At 51.1% G+C, this 17,876-nt stretch overlaps 1 protein-coding gene across 4 annotated transcripts in view; it reads left to right on the top strand.

The window, feature by feature from the left end:
- MBTPS1 (membrane bound transcription factor peptidase, site 1) overlaps window positions 1-15,691 on the top strand; it is a 50,297-nt gene extending 34,606 nt beyond the window's left edge. For 3 of the 4 annotated variants that reach the window (XM_034639573.1, XM_011232164.3, XM_019805821.2), the window contains 11 exons: window positions 67-249; window positions 865-1,037; window positions 2,310-2,425; window positions 2,965-3,121; window positions 3,846-3,970; window positions 4,599-4,676; window positions 7,114-7,254; window positions 9,087-9,218; window positions 10,270-10,396; window positions 13,410-13,540; window positions 14,880-15,691. In XM_034639573.1, coding sequence (XP_034495464.1) covers window positions 67-249; window positions 865-1,037; window positions 2,310-2,425; window positions 2,965-3,121; window positions 3,846-3,970; window positions 4,599-4,676; window positions 7,114-7,254; window positions 9,087-9,218; window positions 10,270-10,396; window positions 13,410-13,540; window positions 14,880-15,076 — 1,560 coding nt within the window. In that variant the 3' untranslated portion in view covers window positions 15,077-15,691. The remainder of the gene's footprint in view (window positions 1-66; window positions 250-864; window positions 1,038-2,309; window positions 2,426-2,964; window positions 3,122-3,845; window positions 3,971-4,598; window positions 4,677-7,113; window positions 7,255-9,086; window positions 9,219-10,269; window positions 10,397-13,409; window positions 13,541-14,879) is intronic. The other variant, XM_034639572.1, reaches the window with a different exon arrangement.
- Window positions 15,692-17,876: the final 2,185 nt, after the last annotated feature.

The raw sequence follows: 17,876 nt of genomic DNA, 5'->3' as shown, positions 1-17,876 counted from the left end.
TGAACCCGAGGCGGTGAGGTTGCAGGTTGCATCTCACCAGAGCCTGCGCTTACATGTCTCCCACAGCCTGACTGGCAGCCCTACTTGCCGCAGAATGGAGACAACATCGAAGTTGCTTTCTCGTACTCCTCCGTGTTATGGCCGTGGTCAGGCTACCTGGCCATCTCCATCTCTGTCACCAAGAAGGCGGCTTCATGGGAAGGCGTCGCACAGGGACACGTCACGGTCACCGTAGCTTCCCCAGCGGAGGTGAGAGCGAGTGCGCGCCAGGGAGGGGCCTGCTCTCAACCTTCCACCGGCTGCTGCCAGGAAGTGGGGTGGGGGGTGCAGGCCGAGTCCCTGGAGTCTGGGATCTGGAGCCAGTGGACAGGTGTGTTGAGGCTTGCGGGCTGTGGTCGGTGCTCCCGGGCCTGTGGAGCGGCTGGAATTTCAGAGCCCACTCAGCAGTGAGTGGTGCTGCCTCCCATTCTCTTGCTGACCAACAGCAGCTAAGACTGTTTGGTGCCAGAGTTCAAGTTCAAAGTGATGGCAAAAATACGCGTTCTCTACAAGGGGCTGTGGGTCTAACCCTGTGTAGTCCAGGAGTTTTAAGGAATAAGGTGTCTTAAATTTTATATCTTAAACATTTAAAGGACAAATTTTAATAAGATGAATTGTGACACATGAGTGTTTCTTCCAACGTTTGTCATTAGGGATGCTTGCATTCAGATTATTTAAATTGTTTTTTTTAATTTAAAATTTAATTAAAAATAAAATTAAATTGCTAATGTTAAATTGATACATAGAAGTGGTATTTTTAACCCAAAAGCCTGAAAGTTTCTTCTGAGCGAAAGGGGCAGTTTGAATGTCTTTTATTTATTTCAGTCAAAAAATGGTGCAGAACAGACTTCAACCGTGAAGCTCCCAATTAAGGTGAAGATAATTCCTGCTCCTCCACGGAGCAAGAGAGTTCTCTGGGACCAGTACCACAACCTCCGCTACCCCCCTGGCTACTTCCCCAGGGATAACCTGAGAATGAAGAATGACCCTCTGGACTGGTAAGCAGCCACCAGCTGCCACGCTTATACCCCTAGTCCTCCCACAGCAGGGGGAGCCCGATGTTCGTGACCACTGAGCTCGTCCTCGATTGCTCTCTTTCCTTACTACTGTTGAGTCAGTCAGCGGACTTTGTCAGTTCTGCCTTCACAGTGTGTCCCAGGTGCTGCCCTAGCTGGCTGCGGCCGCCTCTGCTCCCCTCCCCACAAAGGCCGTTGTCCTTGCTTGCCTGGACGGCAGCCTCCTGGCCAGTCTCGCTGTTCCCCTAAAGTTCATTCTCCATGCAGCAGCCCTGGTAATCTTAAAAAGCAGGAATTCGAGCACACTTGGTCTAAAGCTCTCCAGTGGCTGCCTCTCCAGACTTCTCATGCCGGACTCCCTGGTATGTCCTGCTCCACTCTCCAGACCCTGCCCCATGCTGCCCCTCAGCCAGCCCTCCTGGCTTGCCCTCCAGGGCAGCTGGCTTGGCTTCCTCTTGGCCTGCACACCAGGCTCATTGCGGCCCTCTGTAAGTACTGGAGTTTGGACCTAATGCTGGAAGTGGGGTGAAAGGAACCTTGAAAGGTGGGGTGAAAGGAACCTTGAAAGATGGGGGCAGGACACTTAGAGGCGTGATGGGTTCTTCATGAAGATGTCTCTGGAAGGCTCGGACCAGAGGCAGGGGGAGAGGAGTGGTGAGAAGTTGGTAGGCCAAGGTAAGGGTCATGTCCTGGAGAGGTGCATGGGCTCAGCCCTGCGGGGGAGCTGGCTCTGGTGGGTTGAAGGGAGGGGGCCCCTGGCGCTACCATGGGGCACTTGGCTAGGGGCTCACGTAGAGGGTACAGTGGGAAAATGAGTATGTTCAGGGGGAAAAGGGATGGGAAGGTGATCCGTGTCTGTGCTGCATGGTTGATGGGGTCACTAGCCGCTGCGGCTGCCCCAGCGCCTCTGCATTCCTGTGCCGGCTCTTGGTGGTTGCTTTCCACGTCTGCCACCGCTAACGGGACGCTTCAGGGCACTTTGCAGAGCAGCGCTTTGGCCACTCCTCATCGTGTCTGCTTCGAGCTCGTGCCTTATGCGTGATTTCCCGGTATCACCCGTTTTACGTGCAAGCTCAGAGAACACTGGTCTGGAAAGGCTGACTTCCGTGTGGCAGGCTGGACCCCCCAGGCCTCTGCCGGCGGTGAGCCGCGCTCCTTTGAGGCGGCCGTTTTCAGAAGCCAGCTGTGTGGCTCGCTGAGCCCTCGTCACGAGCAGAGATGGGTCATCCTAGTGCGGAGCTTACTGTGTTTCAGGAATGGTGACCATATCCACACCAACTTCCGGGACATGTACCAGCACTTGAGAAGCATGGGCTACTTTGTTGAAGTCCTCGGCTCCCCTTTCACATGCTTTGACGCAAGTCAGTATGGTGAGTAGCCACAGGTGCTGGCCAGGTGTCCTTCCCGCCAGGGCACATGTGGGGACCGTTGGAAAGAGGAACCGCAGTGTGACCGAGAGGCAGTGAGGGAGCAGGCGCAGGGCCTCCCCGTCTTCGTGGAACTGCAGCCAGGCTGTGAAGCGCAGTGACACACGTCCCTGTCCGGTGGTGACAGTGGTAACCTTCGGAGAAGTGGGACACTGGCAAACTAGGGACAAGGATACTTGGCATTTTTATGTATTTATTTTAATTAAAACAAACTAGCGCTGCATTTTGCTGCTTCTCCAGTGAGTGACATCTGTGTACCTGGGTGTCACACACGAAAGAGGCCAGCAATGTTAATAGGTGACTGTGCTTTGGGACTCTGGTCCTGTTTTTCACCCCCTTTTAGAGGGGCACAGGGGCCACAGACCAAAATATTAGAAGCTGGAGCTTGAGACGTGGACACCACTTGAAAGACTGTGTTTCTGAAGCCGCGAGTCCTGCGGTTGAGAGGCACAGACTCTGACCGCCGGCCCTCCGTCCCTCAGGAACTTTGCTCATGGTGGACAGCGAGGAGGAGTACTTCCCCGAGGAGGTTGCCAAGCTGAGGAGGGATGTGGACAATGGCCTTTCACTCATTGTCTTCAGTGATTGGTACAACACGTCTGTCATGAGGAAAGTCAAGTTTTACGACGAAAACACGAGGTACTGATAGGAGTTGGTATTTGATAAGAAATTTGGCTTTTTGAGAATTAAATTCTGTCTGGCAAGTACTTAAGAGGACTGGTCCGAAGGTGGTCCTTCCATTGCCAGAGACAGGTTCAGACGCTGGGCTGGAGGAGGCTCCCTCTCCCCAGCAGTGAGGTTGCCCAGAGTTGCTCGTACAGTAAGCAGAGTACTCCTTGATCCCAGGTATCGTCTTCCCTTGTTGATCTTAGATACTTGAGCTGTAAATTCCTCCCATCTCGCTGTTGTTGAATCTATACAAATGTAAGTGGATGAAAGGAACCTTTGTTTAAAGGAACCTTCTAGTAGATGAGTTATCGATCAAGGATTCCTGGGGTTTTATGAATGTATCATTATAGTATATTTTGAATTTTTTTCTTCAGAGTCTGTGAGTTCAGCTTTACAGACGTCTTTCTCTCTTCACGGACCCTCTCGCAGTCTAGGCTCTATAGCTGTGTGTTTGTATGCACACGGCACCTTGTGTGAGGTGAATTTAGCTTTGATTCATTCCGCACGCTGGCTGAGGCATGTACTGTGTATCGCCACTCAAACCCAGACAGGCGGTTTCAGCTGAAGCCTTAGTGTGCATGGGCGGGACTCTGGTAGGAGATCTTCAGTTTCGTCATGAAAAGACTGAGTGTGTGTGTGTGGCGGGGGTGGGGTTTCAGCGCCTCACAACCAGTGCCCCTTGTTTCTTCCACAGGCAGTGGTGGATGCCGGACACCGGAGGGGCTAATGTCCCTGCTCTGAACGAACTTCTCTCTGTCTGGAACATGGGGTTCAGCGATGGCCTGTATGAAGGGGATTTTACTTTAGCAAACCATGACAGTAAGATTTCGTTTGTTCTTTAATAGGGCACATTATCTCAGGATGCAAGAGCATAAGCCACATGTCTTTGAAGTCAGGGTTTCCAAGGGAGAGGCTGGTGTGGTTTCCAGAGAAGTAGGATCTGTAGGCAGAACCTGTCAGCGTCTTCAAAAAGGACACCTATAGTAAAGCTGTTGTTTTGTCCAGATTCTTAAAATGAGAATCTTTTCTGCGGGCATTCCTAATCTTGGTTCCACTTGTCAGGTTCTTTATGTCCACTCACGTGTTCCCAGAGAGATCGCTCGCAGGTCCCTGATTTATGAAATTCTGTTCCTGAAATCACTTGCATGTCTCATTTAAGAAGTTTCCCTGAGCATTATTGTTAACCACCTCTGCTCGTTCTGCCTGAAAGCTCTGACTTCTGAGGTCTATTCAGAGACCTCGCATTAGTAGCTTTTTTTAGCTTGAATTTGGGGGTGATTATTGTTTAAGTGTGAACAGGCATTAACAGCATCCTCTGTCTTAGAATTAAAAACAGTGTTAGAAAAACTGTCTTACATAAAGACTGAATTTTAGGTGAATCAGTAGCTGTTGATCAAGTGTTGAGTATTTCTACCTTCTCATAACTCCGAATAACTACTTTCTTTAGTGTATTACGCGTCAGGGTGCAGCATTGCTAAATTTCCAGAAGATGGCATAGTGATAACACAGACTTTTAAAGACCAAGGTAAGGATTGCTGTTTTGGTTTCCTCCCCCTTTTTTTTTAATAACCATTTTATTTGCATATAATTCATATTTACTCTTTTGTTTTTTAATGGGTTTTTTTTTACACTCTTTTAAGGTGTACAGTTCCATGACTTTCGTGTTCACAGAGATGTACAGACATTGCTATTATCTGCTTGCAGAACGTTTTCATCACCCTGTATCCCTTAGCAGTTTTGTGTTTTTTAAAAAGCTTGCTGTAATACTATTTGTATGGTACTTGTTTTAGGCAGGACTTCTGGCTGGTGGCTCTGCGGGCTGCAAAGATAGATAACTTGAATATATGTGGATAGATGACTGATCACTGCAAATAAATAGAATTCCTTCAGGAGAGCAGCTTGTTGAATCTTTGTAGATTTTTTTAACTACCTTCAAAGTTGCTTGAAGTTTGTTACTATTTGTTAATTGTTCTGCTTCTATCATTGCCAGATCACTAAAATTTTAGAAAAACGTTGACCATGTTTTACAGTTCTTAACTGTGTAATGAATACTAATTGCAGAGCCATCTCTTAACATTCCCTTAAGAATTTGAAGGAAAGCGGGGCCCCATCTGGCTCAGTCGGTGGGCCGTGTGACTCTTGATCTTCGGGTTGTGAGTTGCGGCTCCACTTTGGGTGTAGAGATTACTTAAAATCTTTAAAAAAGAAAAAAAAAGGAAAAAGAATTTGAAGGAAAGAAAGGTCTTCCCTTGCAGTTTTGTTTCTAATGAAGGTTGCTATTTTCTATTATTGGAAGTTAGGGACAGTTTCTTTGTTTAAAAATGACAAGAAAGCAGAATTTCTCTGTGATCTTTTTGCGTTTATACTGTAGAATTTATTTTTTTATTACCTAGCGTGATTATTTTCCTTTGTCAAGGCAAGGTCAGTCAATAAATAGATCTGTGTTCTTAAGGTTGTCTTCTAACTTAAGGCACATCAGTGACTGTGCGTTCCCAGTCACTAGGCACGCTTTACCATGGGCTAGTGATTCTTTCTGGAATCTGTTTCTCCCAGGGCAGCGTGGTTTCTGGTGCGGGTGCGAGAGTAGCGATCTCGTCGTTGGCTTGTCGCTGCCTGGTTTTGGGGGCCAGGGGGATCACTGTAGATTTCAAGGTGCCTTTTTTACTGTTCTGCTGGTGAAAATAAAAATTAATTACCTTGAAGTTCTTTCTAAGGGGCTTTTTTTATTTCCACGGAGTCTTTAAGTTGATCAGTCTTTTGGGTACAAAATAGGAATTTGAAAATCTGGGTTTATGCTGGATCAAGAGGGATCCTTTTGTCAGATTCAAACCTCAGACAAACCATGAGGCCGCGTGGCAATGCAACACGCACTCGCCTCGTTTATCTGTTCTGCTCTGTCTTTCCCTCCAACAAGGAGAATCTTGTTTTCTCTTCCACTTAGTTCCTGGTGGGATTATCCATAGGGAGCAGGAAATGCTGTATGTTTTTAGCCACAGACGGTGTAGATGTTACTAGCACGGTGAATACCGTGCAGAAAACGTGTGTCCAGGGGCGCCTGGGTGGCGCAGCCGTTAAGCGTCTGCCTTCGGCTCAGGGCGTGATCCCGGAGTTCCGGGATTGAGTCCCACATCGGGCTCCTCCGCTATGAGCCTGCTTCTTCCTCTCCCTCTCCCCTGCTGTGTTCCCTCTCTCCCTGGCTGTCTCTCTGTCACATAAATAAATAAAATCTTTAAAAGAAAAAAAAGAAAAGAAAAGAAAACGTGTGTCCTGTCCAGTACGGAGGAGAACGTTGGCTTCAGGGCTAGCCTCGTAGGTGGTATGGTGCTCTCATTGGCAGTGGCTGCCCGAGGCATTGATGCATTTTTGACTTCTTGATTTGTTTAACACTGTGAACTGTGTCATCTGATTGGGTAGAGGTAAGAGGACTCCACTGTTGGAACATTTGTAATTGTGAGACAAATGCAGCAGGTGTCTTAAATCTAAATTTAAAGTATGTGGGCATCAGTTTTAAAAATTAGTTTTATTTATCATCACTTTTAATAATAAAATGCAAAACGTAGGTTTATGCTACCAAATCCACAAAGGTACCTGTGTGTAGCGAGAGCTGCTGGGCCAGCGGCCCCTTGTGAATGGCAGCCCCAGGACACAGGCCTTTCAGCAGAATCAGAGGGGACATAAATGTGTATTTTCAGGATTAAAAATACTATGTACCACCATTTCAAGTGAAAATATAAGAGGATGGCATGGAAATGTGGATATACACGTAAGTGTGTTTTGCTAAAACCAAATTAATGGCACTTAAGATGTTTTCCTATTGTGAAAGTTTGCACCATTGTGATTGAATATTAGATTTTACTGTGATTTTGTTTTGTCAAGTAGCAATTGGAAAATCATTTTATTCCTCAACAACAAAAAATAATTCATTCCTCAACATTTTTGTTTTTGTTGTGGTATTATTTTAGGATTGGAGGTTTTAAAGCAGGAAACGGCAGTTGTTGAAAATGTGCCCATTTTGGGACTTTATCAGATCCCAGCTGAGGGCGGAGGCCGGATTGTGCTGTATGGAGACTCCAACTGTTTGGACGACAGTCACCGACAGAAGGGTGAGGGCTGGGGGTGTGGCCACAAAGCGGCTTGGGCTTCTGACTGATGTACAAACCCTTCGTCCCCCTTGTCTGTGCAAAGGCACTGGTGCGGTGCTGGAAGATACAGGGCCTGCCCCTGCACGCCCGATGTGCCTGGGCAAGTCCCCCATGGCTTTGGCTGTGTGGCACGTTCGCTCGGTGTCTAAATCTGGACACATGGAGCAAGCCGAACCAAACTGTGTGTACAGGCTGCGCTGCCCTCCCTGCCGTGCCGCTGTCCTCATGCGGGCGGAGGCCGGACTGTTCCGTTTCAGTGGAGAGGCTCTCTGCCTGGCTCTGCCTGCCCCCACGTCCCCCTCTGGAGTCTGTATGCCCTGGGCGCTGCCATGTGGGGTGCCCTTCCCAGGTCGGACCCACTCTTCCTGGAGGGCCAGCGCTTGGCTCTCCTCCCAGACTTGGGAATTTGGCTGTTGTGAGCCTTAGTGGGGGCGTTCAGTATCCTCATCAGGCGTGCGGGGAGCTAGCAAGGGGGACTGACTGATCCTTGGCATTCCTCTGCTTTTTCGCTATCTTTCAACACGTACTCCAAATTTGGGGTTTTGAGCCTGGACACAAACTGTTTATTTTTCATTTTGTGAAGGGAGGACATGGGATATGAAAGTGATGCATCTTTCGGCCTGGTGACGTGCCGACACAGCAGGGTCTAAAGCTCGTCTTTGGGCTCCCTGGAGAACGGGGCTGGGGAGGGGGGCCAGAGCCTCACATTTGCAGATGGGAACCCGGCCCGAGCAGAGAGCGAAGCCACTGGAGCGTGAGCTGGGAGCTGTGTGTCTCTCTGAGTGAAGTTGAGCTTGACTAAATTCCTAGCATTTTGTGTAAATCCTTAGAATATGGTTGGTCTTTTTAAAAAGGTTAAAGTGACAGTTGAAAGAAGATTAGTGTTTTATTTCTACAGAGATTTTCTTTTAAGACTGGAGATCTACTGGTAAGAGTCTTTATTAAAATTTTAAATGCCTGAGAGGACTGTCCTGGTTCTAAGTCTCGCAGTGGCGGCGCTTCAAGCATGTGGCCAGAGCGCCCTTAAATGAGTGAAGTGCTTGCTGGCGTCGTATGTCGGGGGCCTCTCCGGTCCCAGCTGGTGGCCGTGGGACTGCAGTGGCAGACGTGGACAGAACCCATGTGAGGCAGTGGGTCTAGGTTTACAGATGCTGATACATCTCAGTGTCCTGATGAGAGGACCCTCTGTGTGGGTCTGTGATGAGGGCTCTCGGCTGCAGCCCAGCACCTGGACCTCTGCCGGGTCCCTCAGAATGACCGTTTCCTGTTCCCGTATGTTGTGTAGGGCCCGCTGATCCAATTACTAGACTTTGCACTTGTATGACCTTGAACTCACTTCCCAGTGGAGTGCACACAGGGTCCTGGTTCACCCCTCGAAGTGTAGATCCAGATCCTTCCCCAGGACAGCCTCCGGGAGTTGGCAGAAGCTTTGGTGCCCTGTTCTCTGGGCGATTCTTTGCTCCATGAGTGTCACGTGGTGGCCATCCCTGAGTGGACTCCGTTCTGTCCTCATCACGAGGGGCTCAGAGCCAGGTGGCACTCGGGCAGCCTGTCCAGCCCAGCACCCAGTGGCGCTGACCCACCTGAGTCCTGGGGCCGGGAGTGAAGCCCACAGTCAGGTCCCGTGTGTCATGCTGGTTTTTGTGGGCTGGCGCTGACCGTGGAGGATGTGCGCGTCTCAAGAATAGGTGATCTCACCTCCCATTTCTCCTCGTTCGAGGGGCTTTTATTTTCCTATAGAGATTCCTTAAAAATACTCAAATCCCTAAACAGCATGCCCATTGAACCCACAGACTGCTTTTGGCTCCTGGATGCGCTTCTCCAATACACGTCCTATGGGGTGACCCCTCCCAGCCTCAGTCATTCCGGAAACCGGCAGCGCCCTCCCAGCGGAGCCGGCTCGGCCACTCCAGAGAGGATGGAAGGTGAGTGAGTGTGGGGGGCGCTTGGCTGCTTCAGAAGGCCGTTGTGCCTGCTGGAAACAGAGCCTATTGGCGAGCCCCTGGCTGTTCTCCTAGGAATAGAAAGGACGCGCACTCCGAGGTCCTCGTGCTGCCCTGAGTTAGCATGTATCGTCCCCTCTCATAGATGGAGCCCTGGCTCCTGGGGGTCTGTGGGAAGAAGGGCCAGCATTTCTGAGCACTTACCAAGTGCCAGGCACACAGATCACCTCCCCAGGGCCTCTCAGAGCTCTGGGAAAATAGATACCGTTCTTTCCAGTTCACAGATGAAGAGACCGGAGTTGAGAGGTGTAACTGGTCGAGGTCATTGGGTGGTGAGCCGTGGTGACCTGCGGCCCAGCCCACTGTGTGTAAGGCAGGGCTGGCCTGTGTGCGCTCAAGGCTGGAGTGCTCAGGTCCTCACTGCCGGGACCACCAGAAGCGTAGTGTGAGCCACAGATAAAATTCTAAATCTTCCAGTGGCCACGCTAAGAAAAGTAAAAAGAAACAGGTGAAATTCATTTTCGTGAAGTTCTTTGGCCCAGTAGACCAAAATATTGAAACGTGACACTCAACCCCTTTCACTTGCTCAGTACCCATATATGGCTACAGTCCTGGACAGCGCAGGTCTAGAAATAAATTTTGAACTTTGAAAGTGCACTTCTTTTTTTTTTCTTTTTTTTTTTTTGCTTGAGAATACTCCAGAAGAGAAAGCTTTTCTTCCCGAAGCATATCTACAGGTTAGAGTCCTCAAGTATAGCCTTGTGTGGAAATGTAGTCAGTATGGCCATGCATATGGTGTGGCCACTTTAAAGGCAGTGGCCCTTCTGCTCTGTTCACTCACGGTGAGCAGTGAGCACGTGTCCGCCCGGGAGGCACCGGTCAGCGCTTGCAGCTGAAGCTCCTGGGAGCCAGGTTAACAGGGCGTGTGGCGGGCCTGTTGGCAGGAAAACAGACAGGCTCAGGCCCCTCAGTTGTCTCCATGCGTCTTCCTAACAACCATGGTTTTGTGTCGCTGGCGTCGCTGCCGCCCCAGGGAACCACCTGCACCGGTACTCCAAGGTCCTCGAGGCCCGTCTGGGAGGCCCGGAGCCTCGGGCTCTGCCGGCCTGTCCGCACCTGTCATGGGCCAAGCCACAGCCTTTAAACGAGACGGCTCCCAGGTTAGTGCCTTCCTGTGCTTTTCCACTCCTTCTGCGGGGTTTGTGATTCATTACTCTTTTTTTATAAGAGAGAATGGAATTTTACTGACATCATCATCAAATCATCAGATCTTCCAGCTTGTCATTTTGTGATGTTATTTAAATCGGTGAGCCCCCATGTCGACCTTTAGATTGATGCTCTCTGGTGGTACCTGTTAAAGAAGTGCTTCGGGTGATTAGCGTTTTGTTAGGGTTGCTTGATTCTTGCTTGAAAAGCTGCGCTCTGACAGTGCTGTCACTTGAGCAGAAACTCTGACTCCTCTGGTATGGGGTTCGAGAGTCGAGTGCTCCCTGTTTGTGATGCAGATTCTGAGACGCTGACAGGTTCTTCCGGCAGCCTGGGGGGGGGGCTGCAACTGCCAGATGTGTGCGTTCCCACTGTGGCCTGGCCGCGCCTGTCTGCGCCCTTCCCCCTGGTCCCTGTTGCCCCTATGTGCATGGTGCCCGGACGCTGCGGGTCTGCCTGCTGCTTCACCCCGCCGACTCTTATCGAGCGCTTCCTTTGCACCTTACTCCTGCTGCTTCTTCGAGGCACTGCGGCTAGCTGAGCATGCTGCTTCCCGTGTTTTCTCCCCCTCACTCCTCCTCCCTCTTCCTGGCAAGAAGAATGGGGGCTTGTCCTGATTTGGGGTCCTGGCACAGGGAGGCAGGGGCCCGTGTCCCGGGACAGCTCTCTTTCGAGCGGTGCTGCGGGCAGCTGTTGCTTTCACCGGCAGCACAGCTCACACCTCCTGGCCGGTGGGGCTCCCCACCAGACTGCCCACTTAGTTTGAGTCTCGGTGGGTATAGGCTTTGGTGTGGCTGGGGCTGGGGGTGGCAGGGACAGAGGACCACCGTTGACGCTGTGAGCCATCAGGAGGAGGATGCCCGCACGTTGTGAACAGACTACTCAGTGCACCGCTCACGGACTGTTCGTCCTCTTGAGAACTCGCTTGGCAGAAGACTGTGCGATTTTAAAGTCTTCACGTCGTCTTTTCATCAGATGTTTCTTCCTGAAACTTTAATTACAGAGTACTTTTCCATTCTAGTTGACATCCCATCATTTAAAAATTTCTGATAAGATTGCATTTTTGCATCCCATTTATTCATAGCCACCCATTATCGGAGCATTTGAGCAGATTTTCATTCCAGCTGTGGTCAGCAGTTCCTATTGAGGGGACAGTTAGTTTTGGCCAGAGTTGCCAAAGCCCACTTTTTCCCCGCAGTGCTTTTCGGGCCTCAGAAGCAGATAAGGCTGTCCTTGGTCCTTATGCGTGCCCACGTCAGGAGTCTGTCCGCCACCAGCCGGCCATCAGGGACGGCATACAGCACCTGGGAGTTGGCGTCAGCCAGCATTCTCAGGAATTGCTCTTAACACGCCCATCAGGCTCTTCCTTACCTCACACAAAGCGTTTTGTTGAAAATTACTTTCAGTCCCCAGAGACCTACAGCTGGGTCTCAATTCTGAAGCTGAGAGATCTGAGACCATGTCAGATGGCTCCAGACGGTTGTGGAAAAGCCTGGTGTCTTTCAGTCCAGTGCTGGGCACAAGTTTCTGTCCGTCTCTGAAATGACCCCTTTCTCGGTTTCGTTGTTGGGCATCAGGTGTCCTCAGAGCATTTGCGGGAGTGTGACACCCGAGAGGAACCTGTGGGTGGGGTGACCCCTCTGTCCTTCCGTTGGAGTGTCACGAACTTCTCAGACTGAAACACAGTGTGTGGTTTTCCACGATTGGTCACCTGGAAAGTGCCATTGCCAGATAATTACATTCCGGAGCAGGATCTCATGTCAGAATTAAAGCACAGCCCCGCATCTGTTCAGCTGCAGGGCAGAAAGCTCATCCGGCCTGGATTTCATAACTTCACCCCGTCAGTTTAAATTCCAGAGGATGACGCTGAAGCAGAAAATTAAACCCTGGGAGTCAGGACAGGTGGTCGCGCTCACTGGCATCTTCCAAGCGGCTGCCCAGCTGCAAGTAGGCGAGAGTAGTTTCTCTTTTCACTGCACAGAAAGTGCCTTCTGAGACCCGGGGTCGCCCCATGCCCCTTCACCCCAGGTGCCGAGAGAATGGAGTCTCTTCGCCTCAGTCGGCCGAAGTACAAGACAAGCCAACGGCTTGTGGAAGAATAAGAAGCAGAAAAGTGGGTTCACAATCAGCAGACACACTGTACTCCTTTCCCCCCGGGTCGGCCAGAGCAGGCTTCTGTCGGCCTCTTTGCACTCTGCTCTCATCTAGGCGCCCCCGCCCCAAGCTGTCTGCTGCTCTGTGCAGCGTGTCAGCCTCTCCGTTCTTCAGGTATGGTCCTGAAATGTTGGGGTCTCAGAATCAGGAACGAGAATAGCAGTGCTACTGAGGCCAGCACATTCACAGAGCAGACACGTTCCTTTCTTCGTCGTCCTGGCCCAGCAGGCAAGGCCGATGCTCATTCCCACGGTTTGCTTCTCTTGACTGCTCTGCTGTTACTGGTTTATGGGTCTGCCTCATCGTCCCTGCTTGTGGTGGCGTCCTTGAGGACAGAGAGGATGTCTGGTTCCCGGCACCCTCACTGGTCCGCATTCATCAGAGAGCAGGCTCCGCTGGCTGCGGTGCGTCGTGGCAGAGACGTCCACGCACCATCCCGCCAGCCTCGGGGCCCTGAGCCCCAGCTTCATCTCCTGTCCTCAGGCTCCTTTCAGAGGTTAATGTGTGGTCTCCTCTCCCGCTGCTTGGTGATGTGTCCAGTGTAAGCAGAAGCAGGCTCTTTGGGGCGTGTGAGGAACGCAGTAGAACTGACCTCTACTCACAATACTCAGATCTCATGCATATGGACTTGACATTTCTGTCTTGGGACCTAGAAGCTGTCACTAGTGTTGCTATGTGTTTGGGCTTGGGTAGGTGTCAGTGGAACATCACTTCACCTTTCTCTTTAACTTTTTATTTCTTAGGCATTGGCTAAGCATTATAGGCTAGTACAATTGCTTATTTTTATTTTGTTTTAATCCATTTTTTATGAAGTAATCTTTGGAAACATCAGAAGCTGCTCTCCATTGACCTGGACAAAGTGGTGTTACCCAACTTCCGATCGAACCGCCCTCAAGTGAGACCGTTGTCTCCCGGAGAGAGCGGTGCCTGGGACATTCCTGGAGGTCAGTTCTTAGATGCTTCAATGTGCTTGACCCTACTCTGGTTTGTTCTGGTGCTTCCCTGTCTCCCGTAGGGTGGGCCAGATGCTCCTGTCTTTGCCTTCCTGGGAGCATCTGGTCCAGGCTTTGTGGTGCAAATCAGCGAGGCCAGAAGTGGGCCTAAATGATTAACACACTGTGTTGCCTTCAGAACATTCTCTCCTGATTTTCAAATTTGAAGTTCTTTCATTATAGCCAGCTGTTACACTTAAAATTCTTCCGGTAGAGTAACTTGCACACTCATGTCAAAATTCTGCAAGCAAACATGTATGATGCGTCCCAGGGAACATGTGTCATCTGCTGGTTTAGGTCCCAGCCAGTGGCTGAGCCACCCTGGCCCCTAAACCCTGAGCCCAGAGGTCTCCCCGGATTCTCTGTCCTGCCCCACCCGGGATGGGACTTTACTGGGCAGGATACTCCATTGAAAGTGGGTGTGTGTCCCTCAGCTGATCTGATTGTGCCCCCTCACCTCAAGTGACATAAAATGTCCCCTCCACGGGCAGTGGCTTTTGGCCTGACTCGACTATTTGGGACAGGTTCTCCCTTACCTGGAACGACCGGTATCCGGTCATTCCAGCAAGGCGTGGGCACCAGTTTCTCTCTGGAGATCCCTGTGGTCTTCAAGAGGTTATAGCTCCCCATGAGATTCCTGGTTCCAGGAGCCTGCGCCATGGCCCTTGTGTTCCAACCCTGGGAACATTGTGTGGTGATGCCAGGCTCCTGAGGGCCTTGCCTGCAGTCATGGTCAGTTCTGGAACCAAGGGTCGTTCAGTTGCCTCTCTTGACGTCTGACCACATGTCCCATCTGTGGAAGGCTTTCCCAGGAGGGTGGGGGCATGGCCAGCCATCCTTACTCCCTGCCTGGCGTCCCCCATCTTCCTCCCACTCAGCTACTCTGACACCAGCACCTCCGCTCCTTCCCAGTGTCCAGACTTGTCCGTCTGCCAACGCACTTAGGGAAATCAAAAGCAGCTCTAGGCACCCCTGTTGTAGGTCATCTGTGACAGAAGGGCCAGTCACGGGCTCCATCTGAGGTAGGCATAGGGAGTGGAAGGAGCAAAAACCTCACACAAGACAGCCCTCCCACCCCCACTCCCGAGGCTGCTAGTCTGAGAATCTCCCATTTGTTCTCTGTGAATGGCCTGGGTCACTTCATCTAAGGTTTCAAACTGTTACGTTTGCCCCGTGAGCCTCGCTGATACGGTTAGCTAGCGTTTTGTTTCTGACGAGTCTGCCTCCAAGGCAGGGAGGCTGTGGCTGGACAGCTCTGGTGCTCCTGACCGTTGCTGCTGTGCTCTTGCAGGGATCATGCCTGGCCGCTACAACCAGGAGGTGGGCCAGACCATCCCCGTGTTTGCCTTCCTGGGAGCCATGGTGGTCCTGGCCTTCTTTGTGGTACAAATCAACAAGGCCAGAAGCAGGCCGAAGCGCAGGAAGCCCAGGGTGAAGCGCCCCCAGCTCATGCAGCAGGCTCACCCACCAAAGACCCCTTCGGTGTGACAGCAGCCCAGCCGACCGTGAGAGCCAAAGAGAGCCTTCGAGGACGGCCGTGGGGGGCAGCCCACTGGAAAGGGATCACGTCTCCAGCTGCAGCGTCGTCGAGTCTGTCCTCAGTGGGCCTCCCGGGGGCCTGCGGGAGGGGCTCGTGGGTCAGCCTCTGGGGGGACCTCCTGCAGCTGCAGCGCGCACCCAGGGTGGGGGGGGTTTGGGCAGGCTGGCTGGGGCCCCTGACCCGAGGGGGCGCGCCGCGTTACACCAGCGAAAGCTCTGACCAAGCTGAACTGTGCTCGTCAAAGGCTATTTTCTATATTTATTGTTGGGAAAAGTCACTTTAAAGACTTGTGCTATTTGGAAGCAAAGCTATTTTTTTTGTCAGTGGAATGCAGTTTTTTACTATGACATCATGAGGAATAACACAGATTCCGTGATCTCCTTTTCGATGAAAGGACAGACTGAGATTTGAAGGAAACTTGCACAGATCTGTGAAACATAGACCTTCGCTTTATTTTTATAAGTATCAACTGCCATCATGTTTTGTAATTTGGGGTCTTGATTTCACCATTGTCGGTGAAGAAAATTTTCAATAAATATGCATTACCTGTATGAAGCTGAAAAGAAGGGTGTAACAGGCTCTTCTTCCACCTGCCCCCTTTCTACCTGATGACCGCCTGGAACGGGTTCCCAGTGAGTCTGCTGGGCGGCGGGGATGGGTGGTGGATGTTCAAGCTATAATTCACATACTATAAAATTCCCTGACATGTCCAATTTAGTGGTTTTTAGTATATTCACAAGGTTGTGTAATCATTACCCTTGTGATTCCAGAACATTTCCATCATCCCCAAAAGCACACTGTTCCCATTAAGAAAGCAAGCTTATTCCTTCCATCCCACCCCACGGCAGCCCCTCCCATACCTGGAGGAACCTGGCCCAAACATTTCACGTACATGGAATACGCGCTCTGTGGCCCGTTGTTTCCCCTTAGCACATTTGTAAGATGCACTCATGTAGTAGCATGACCAGGACGTCGTGCTTTTTCATGGCCGGGCCACCAGTGTAGCATGTGGAGGGGCTCACTTTGTATATCCTTTCCTCAGTTGGTGGACATTGGGACTGTTCTTTGTGGTGCTTAGAAGTACTGATGCTAAGAGTATTTGTGTACAGGTTTTTGCATGGACATGAGTTTTCATCTCCGTTGGGTGTGAATACCCAGAAGTAAGATCTTAGAGCACCATGTTTACTTTTCTGAGGAACTGCCAGCTTTCTTGTCCAAAGCAAGCACGCCATTTTGTATTCCCCGCAGCGGGGCGCAAGGGTCCCAGGCTCTCCGGTCCTCACCCAGGCCCGTGACCGTCCATCCTTCTAGCACAGCGTGGGTGTTGAGTGTTGTCTTCATTGTGGTTGGGTTTTGCATTTTCCTAAAGACGAATGCTGTTGAACATCTTTTCATGTGTTTGTGGGTCATCTGTACGTCGTCTTCGGAAGCGTGTCTCTTTGGATTCAGTTTGTAATTGAGTTTTCTTTATCACGGAGTTGCAAGAGCTGTTCCTGTATTCTCGGTCCAGGTCCCTTATCAGGTGTGTGAATTGCAAGTGTTTTTTCTCATTCTGTTGGTTGTCTTTTCACTTTCCTGATTGTCTCCTTTGAAGCATGAAAGTGTCTGATTTTGACGAAAGCCATTTTATCTGCCAGGTGCCATTCATAGGAAACCATGGCCTAATCCAAGGGAGTCCATTAATACTTAAACCTTGCCCGTCCAGTCTGTTTCTGTATGCCAGCCGGCTGACCTCAGCCTTCACGTTGTGGGTGAAGGACAGACTGACCAGAGGGGCAGAGGCCATGTGGGGTCAGGTGCTGCTGAGGTCCTGGGAAGAAAAAGGCTCAGGCCACTGGCTAAGGGAGAAGTCGCTAAGGCCCACCTCTCCCTGCCATGGGCCATCCTTGGAGGTCACCTTGGTGACCTGACTGCACCCTGGCTGCTGTTGCTCCCTGGCTTTGGAGGCATCTTTTAGGTCCGCACAAAGCTCTCTCTGCCCCAAGCAGCCCTGAGGACGTAAGCATTTAGCATACAGTAGCCCCGTGGTCCTCAGATGAGCCGTGGATCCGAGGGTAGCTTCAGAGTGTCAGAACCAGGGGCTTGTGTGCTCTTTGTTGTGGGGCCTTCTGGTCCTGCTGCCTGTCCTCCACAGGTGTGGGCTCACCACCTGCTGCTCTGGGGGTCACAGCCTGTCCTCGTCCACAGGCTCAAGCAGGTCCTGGGAGTGAGGGCATGACCTCGGTGTAAGCCAGCTGGTTATGGGAGCTGGGACTGGCTGGAATACCCAGGCCTCATCTTGAGGACAGAACATCTTTAGATTTTTTCCAGAGAAGCCTGAAACCTGGAGTATACTGGGAAATGATTGAATTAGAGATATTTTTTGTGACTTAGACTGTCTCTCCATCTCTGTTGTAAAGTCCTCCTAACACCACAGGCCATGTGGTTGTGGAGTGAAGTTCTGGACCCCCGAGTCTCCATGCCGGCTGAAGGCCGTGGGTGTGCTTGTCTCTCTGGGGACTTGGACATCTCCTCCCTGAAAGATGGAACTTGGACCTGGAAGTGTCTCCTGTTCCTGCCTGCTGGGAAGGTCCCTCACCTGGCCTTCGAGGTCAGGGTCCACGTGTGTGTCCCTTGCCTTTGGGACTGGCTCTCCTGTTTAGATGGGGTGGACCGTGCCAGCCTGGGATCGAGTGCTCTCATGGCAGCCTCAGGGCACACACGTGTATGGTTTAGGTTTGGGCGTAGGGTTCGTACGTAGGGTCACAT

The sequence above is a fragment of the Ailuropoda melanoleuca genome, chromosome 12, assembly GCF_002007445.2.
Source record: "Ailuropoda melanoleuca isolate Jingjing chromosome 12, ASM200744v2, whole genome shotgun sequence".
In the NCBI taxonomy this organism is placed as follows: Eukaryota; Metazoa; Chordata; class Mammalia; order Carnivora; family Ursidae; genus Ailuropoda; species Ailuropoda melanoleuca.
Note: the sequence above shows the minus strand (reverse complement) of the source record. Positions and strands in the feature narration are given on the sequence as shown.